This window comes from Xyrauchen texanus, chromosome 50 (genome assembly GCF_025860055.1).
Source record: "Xyrauchen texanus isolate HMW12.3.18 chromosome 50, RBS_HiC_50CHRs, whole genome shotgun sequence".
NCBI classification, from domain to species: Eukaryota; Metazoa; Chordata; class Actinopteri; order Cypriniformes; family Catostomidae; genus Xyrauchen; species Xyrauchen texanus.
The window spans coordinates 11,570,876-11,577,803 of NC_068325.1; the positions used below are offsets into that span (position 1 = coordinate 11,570,876).

Here is a 6,928-nt window from a genome sequence, read left to right on the forward strand (position 1 = left end):
ACCTTAACATATTAATTTAATTTAAAACGAGATGCATTTTTGTAATCAGTAGGCTTCAGACAGTGGTATTTAAATCAAATAGGGGCAGCTGCCGTATTGTTTAAAAACCTAGCATTCAGCTCTGATTGTTCACAGTGGTTATTCGAGCGATTGATGCGACTCGGATCGGAAGCGCTTCGCGTCCTCTGATTGGCTCGTTCAGTGGCGCGCGTCTGCTGCAGGACTATAAATGTGCAACAGGCGACACACGGATGATGTGAACTTCTCGCCACTGCTCAAGGGGGAGAAACAGCGCACACTAATGAACACTGAAGTGCCTGGGAAGGTGAATACTCGGCGAGGAAAATCCTATCCTAATCCAGTAAGTCATTTACTATTAATGCAGCAGTTTTAAAAGTGTATTTTTCTAAACTATATTAATGATTGACTTAAGTTATGTATTTTGATTAATAGTAGCCTAGATGAGTGATGGGCTATATTTTCCATTTCAAATGGGGGAATATGACATGCATAGAACATTGCCTATTGATTATACTTCAAAACAAATTACTATATTTATTCAGAAGGCTATTTTTTATTTTACTTTAAATTTAGTGAGCACATCTGCCATTGGGACAACGCAAAATTCCAGCTGATATTCCCTAATTAGCCTACATTCATGATGAAATTTTTTCTGAAAACAAAATTGCAATTGTGCGGAAAAACGCTATACAGCCATATATATATATATATATATATATATATATATATATATATATATATATTGTAATTCTCAGGAAGGATTTAACATATAGTAAAGTCGCAATTGCGTTAATTCTCTGTGCATTGAATACAGTGACTGTGAACATGAGTCTTAAGAGAAGTTGAGCTGTGCATGAGACGACGCAACCTGTTGCTCGAATCAAGTGAATTCAGTCCCAGTTTGGGTATTATATTAGATTGTGTCAAAACGCTTATTTATTTATTTTTGCCACATAAAATCTGTCTAAATGTCAAATCCTCCAGGAATTGTCTCCAGTACAGTATGCTGTCAGGCAAAAGCTCTCAAACTCGCTTCAACACGAGTTTTGCATCTCCTTTTCTTTGTTTTCGTCGACTCGAAAATCAATAGTCATTTTGTTAAAGGACGCATGCTTGATTTGTATTTTTTCAGTTCATTTGTTTATGCTTTACAAATTGAATCTAGTCTGAAGTTCAGCAATCAGAATTTGTGACTTTTGATTTTATTAAATGTACATTTTATTAAGATTTTATTAAGTATAAATATTTTAAAATAAAAGTTGTATTTGTTAACATTAGTTAATGCACTATGAACTAACAATGAACATTTTATTTTTTATTAAATGGCATTACCAAAGATTAATAAATGCTGTAAAAGTATATGCATTTGATTTATAATTCCTAATGCATTTACTAATGTTAAAGGAATATTCCGGGTTCAATACAAGTTGAGCTAATTCAACCGCATTTGTGGCATAATATTGATTACCACAAAAAATATTTAGAATCATCCCTCCTTTTCTTTAAAAAAAAAATTATACTGCATCTCATTCACCCATTCACACGTATGCCGTTAACCCTAAAACAACTAAAATAATGATGATTTAAACAACTTTACTCAAATAATACGTGAGTTTTATCAGAAGAATTAATGTAAGTGCTTTAATACAATTATAAGCTTCACATTTCTAGGTAAGGAGAGACAAGTCTAAATACATTTTTGTGGAAATCATTATTATGCCACAAATGCTGTCAGTTGAGCTTAACTTATATTGAACACGGAATCTTCCTTTAACGAATTGCACCTTATTGTAAAGTGTTACCAAATGAAATTTGCAGGTTGTATTCAAAATATTTAGCCCATATGACTGAATGGTAACAATTTACAAAAGGTTGTATTTGTGAGCATTGTTAAATGCATTAGGTGTCATGAACAATGAACATTGTTTTTAATAACTTTATTAATCTTAGTTAATGCTCATTTATAAAAAATATAATTGTTCATATTAGTTCATAATGCATTTAAGTAATGTTAATGTATACAACTTGTAATGTAAAAAATGTATTTGTTTATGTTGAAATTAACATTTATAAAGATGACTAAGTGTGGTAAAAGTGTTTTCCATTGATGGTTCATGTTAACTTATGTTAATCAATCTAACTACATTAGGTTACACAAAAATGTTTATTTTTAAGGGCAAGATCATGGTAGAAACATTTTATATATGAGACAATTCATATTTTAATGGTACATTTGTTGTTTTGTAATGGTTAACAGTAAAGAATAAATAGCTTTTCTTCTATTTTGTGTAAATGAGGCATGGTGTTAAACATTTTGTTGTTTGTGGTTCCTGACGATAGCGGATCACCCAGTGGGTTAAGCCCAGAGGGATCATGTGGGTTCTGGAGAAGATTCGGGACTCAGTTGAAACAAATGTGCTCCGGCAAGGAGAGGCAGGTGATAAACAGGGCAAGGCGCCTGTGTATAGCAACGTTCTCACACCTGATAAGATCCCAGATTTCTTTATCCCCCCAAAGCTGGTAAGCTGCCCACCAGAGCCTGAGGCATCTGACATCAAGTCCAAAGAAAGTTTGCGACCCTCAACATCGGAGCAAACCATCAGCAACAAAAAGATCAGCAGCCCTCGTAGCCCACGATTGGTCAGCAAGTTGGCTGGAGACACCAAAAACTTACTGAGGGCTGCTAACCGTCATATCATTCAGATCGAGAGTGCAGATGATGTCGTTGCTGGTGATACCAATGCGGACCCTCAATCTCAGACCGCAATGTCACTGCCATACATTCCAAAGACTCAGACGTCATACGGCTTTGCCACGTTAATGGAGAGTCCCCACACCCGGCGGAAAGAATCCCTGTTCCACTGTGACCACACCAGCCCAGTAACCTCACCCAACACCCAACGCAAGTCCCAAAGCAAGTGCAGCAATGAGGGGAACCACCTCAATCCTCCAGACTTTAACACCTCTCACATAAACCCCTACCGTTACTTCAGTGGTGGTGAGAGCGACACTTGCTCTTCAGCAGAATCCTCCCCATTCAGTTCGCCCTTGCTCTCTCGTTCTGCATCTTTTCTGAAGATCTTCACCCATGACACGCAAGCCAAGGTTGCGAAAGGCAAGAGGACATTCGCCAGACATAGTTCCCTGTCTACGGATGAATGCAGCTCCGCGGAACCAAGCCCTAATGTTCCTAGACGAAGCCACTGTTCCTCCTTGCAAGGTGGTGGAGTTCTGGAACATCTGCATGGTGCCGACCGTCAACACAAGGAACACACTATCAACATGCACAAAGGAGGCACCGTCCGGCTTTGCTCAGACTACGACGCAGGTACGGCACGCTTGCGAATCCGCATAATGGCAGCTGAGGACTTGTATGACCCTATATTTGATATAAAGAGCATCAACTGCTGCGTGTCGCTCTACCTTAATCCAGGCAAGTTGCAAAAACAAAGGAGTACGATTATAAAGAATAGCCGCAATCCTGTCTTCAACGAGGACTTCTTTTTTGATTCGGTGACTTCGGCTCAGGTAAAAATTTTAGCTCTGAAGATCAAGGTCGTGAATAAAGGAACTAGCCTGAAAAGAGACTCTCTGTTAGGAGAGCGAGAAGTTGCTTTGTGCAAGATGTTGTCGGGATGTTAGGCCTTCAACGCAGCCTACAACTGGACTTCAAAGGTGGAATAATGTCCTCTTTAATAGATATTCGCTTCTTTGTCTTTCATGTAGCCTGACACAGTGCTTGATTTAGTATTCAGAAATGACAATAACAACCACCTGCTTAAGATCAAAGTATTTGCATAGCTCTGAATTTGTTGCTGGTAAATATAAGTATTTTTGTATTTCTTCTGTATTTATGTTGATCTACACGTTGAGACTAATTAAGACGGAGCGTTTACCTTTTTGATTGTAAAGACGTTTTTTTTCCACAAAGCCGCAGTCCTTTGAAGCTACACAATGGCCCTCTCTGCTAATGTTAACTTTGATCCTGGATGCATCAGCTGGCTAATTTGGAGGATAAATATCCAGACTGAAGAATTGTGTGTCAGACATTGGCATAAATTCTAAATGCGATGACAACAATGTGCAGAATGTCATTTGGTGAAACCCAGAAGCCTTACTAATGAGAAGACGGATTTTGCATGAATAGATTTGCTCACAGTGTACCATTGTTTAATTGAGAATATAATTTAGAAGAATTCTGTATTTTTTGAAAATCGTCATTTGAATTGAGTGTTCTGGTTGGGACTCTTTGTCAAGAGCCTTTTATGAAAAAGGATCCATATTAAAAACCTTTTTTTGAAAGGCTTTCCATGCACATTACATACCCAGAGGAAGGTACCAAATGAATTGTCGTTGTGGGTTGTAATATGAAGATTAAACTGTTATGCCAATCCACACCAAATTCCACCAGTAGCTAAAGATGATCTTGTTTACAGTTTATGTCGACCGCAAGTCATCATTTAAAATGTACTTTTAAACCAGCTGGCATTCTGCAAAGTTTTAGGTAAAATTCATATGGAAAAGAAATTTGAGTATACATACTGCTTTTGTCATTATGCAAATGATTGATCTGAAGTGATAGCTCTGTACCAAAACCTACAGTAGTGAGCTTCATCGATGTCTAATGCCTACATAGGCAGCTGCCTGCTAAAGGCTAAGGTACACATATTTTTTCCGTGTGCTATTATGTCTTTCGCACGGTCAAGCGCTCAGTCTGTCAAAGTATACTCTTTTGACTGTAAGCCTATACAGAGGCATTCGACACATGCAGACTTTGACTGGTTTGTGATACTCATTTAGTAGTCTATGGCAGGCACATGAGCCTTCGAAGTGCTCAGATGTGGACTGTCTAGGCATCAAGAAAAAAATAGCCTGCACGTGGACAGTCTGCGTATAGTGCCGATGACAAAATTTGCATTATGCGCACTGTGTGTGAGACCTACTCTACCAGCGCACGGATAACCGAAGTATACTTAGACCTTAATGCAGCATTGTAACGAAAATGAAATCTCATAAGTCACTGACTTGGACTCTGCATAGACAGCAACTCCACATATTATACAATAATGTGCTCCACACAGGAGATTCAACTCGTGTTTGATTCCAATAAAGTTTGTCGTTAGCATGTTGCTAGGCTAACGGCGTGATGCTCTAATAAACATCAAATTATATAGGACACAAAATATTGGTAACAATGCATGTTTAATTAGATTGGAGTAATTTGTATTGAGACTTTTTGCTATGGAAATAAAGCAAATAGCACCATGGTCCTGGAGGAACGTTGTCTCGTTTTGCTGTGTACTGTACTAACTGTATATGGTTGAAACGACAATAAAAACCACTTGACTTGACTTGACTTGAAATTAAGTATATTTGTAATCAACATTTATTTTTCTTCGCCATCTTGGATTTATTGTTTCACTGCATAAATGTCCACATCGATCCATCTGTGCTGTTTTTGTAATAGTTTTTCTATGTAAACATGAGGTCTTTAACCACTGTGCCGCGTCTTGCTGTTTTTTCAGCATCTCGTGCAGGAGCGCCACTTTTTTAGATCCTGTGTCAGTTAACTTCAACTTGTCGCGAAACAACTGTTCCATTTGTTGCGATTCGTTTAGCTTTTTTAGACGAAAGGACACATTCAGTGTAAACAGCCCCTTAAGAGGCAGCATAATTTTGGTGTCTACATTTTAGATCAGCCTTCATGTCAACAGTGCATCTATGATGCCTTAAAATGCTGCCTATGGAGGCAGCACACTAGAATTTGGAACAGAGCATAAGTGGTAAATCTACAGACAGAAAATTGTTTGAAATATGATGCAAATATGATAAAGGATGGACAGATGGATGTTGCATTTCTGGCCAGAGTGGTTGTTATTTTTAAAATGTAAAAAAAAACAAAGGCAAAGATGGCCCGATTGATTCCTATGAATAGCTGATTAGTTACACAAGTGATTCAAGTGATGAACATGATCGTTTTTACATTTCTGATCTGTGGATTGTGCTGTACTTACTGGTTGCAAAAACACACAAGGATTTTCATTTATATTCAAGTGTTACAATATGTCTTTCATTTCCAAAACCACTCTAATGCTGGAGTCTTCCTGTTTTAACAGGTGTATTTTGTAAAAGTGCCAATCCTATGTACTTGATGTAGAAGTATGACCTGTTTCGTGCTGGATTCCGTTAACTCTGTTGATTGTAACTTGTGTGCATGGATAATATTTTCACTATGGTAAGATGGTAACCTCTTATACTTTTTAAGTGTGATCTGTTTGATGGAGATTTCAATGTACTTTGTTTTGTTTTCTGCATGAATATTCAACTGGTGTATTTGTATTTTAGATGGACAATTGGGGGTTCAGGTTTGGGGCTTTAATCTGGAGCACTTTTGCAAATTATGAAAAAAATAAAAACAACTTTTGTGGCCATTTTTATGTTGTATTTCATCCTTAATGATTGGATTATTATGGATTATGTAACTCCTATGGCACTCCAATGGTACATTTTGTCCCAATAATGGTGAGTGTGGAAATGAATGCACCCTAAAAAAGTAGACGAGCGTGACTGCTGTGTACATTTTCCATGTCCCTTTTCGATTTGTAACTAGTAGCCCCTAAGAAACATGCAATAAATAAATAATAATTTAGACCAAATAGTTTTACTAAAAAGATTGTCAATTTATGTGGAGAGCAGGACTAAATTGTGAAGTTCTAAATAATACAAAGCTATAGAAAGTCAGATGTGTTTTTTTTTTAATCAAAGGTTTATGTTTCCAGGAGTGTTGGTTCTTCATGTTTTTGAGATGTTACAGACATTACATGAAAAAGTTACATAATTAATTCTGATTCAATGTAATGCCCAGCATCATCCAATCACTGCCAACCAAGTTAAAATAACATTTTGC

At 37.2% G+C, this 6,928-nt stretch overlaps 1 protein-coding gene across 1 annotated transcript; it reads left to right on the plus strand.

The window, feature by feature from the left end:
• The first annotated feature begins 279 nt into the window (after nt 1-279).
• Nucleotides 280-6,447, plus strand: LOC127641388 (C2 calcium-dependent domain-containing protein 4C-like). Its single transcript, XM_052124372.1, has 2 exons — nt 280-361; nt 2,362-6,447. Exons 1-2 carry the CDS (start codon nt 302-304, stop codon nt 3,661-3,663), a joined length of 1,362 nt encoding a protein of 453 aa, XP_051980332.1. The 5' UTR covers nt 280-301; the 3' UTR covers nt 3,664-6,447.
• Nucleotides 6,448-6,928: the final 481 nt, after the last annotated feature.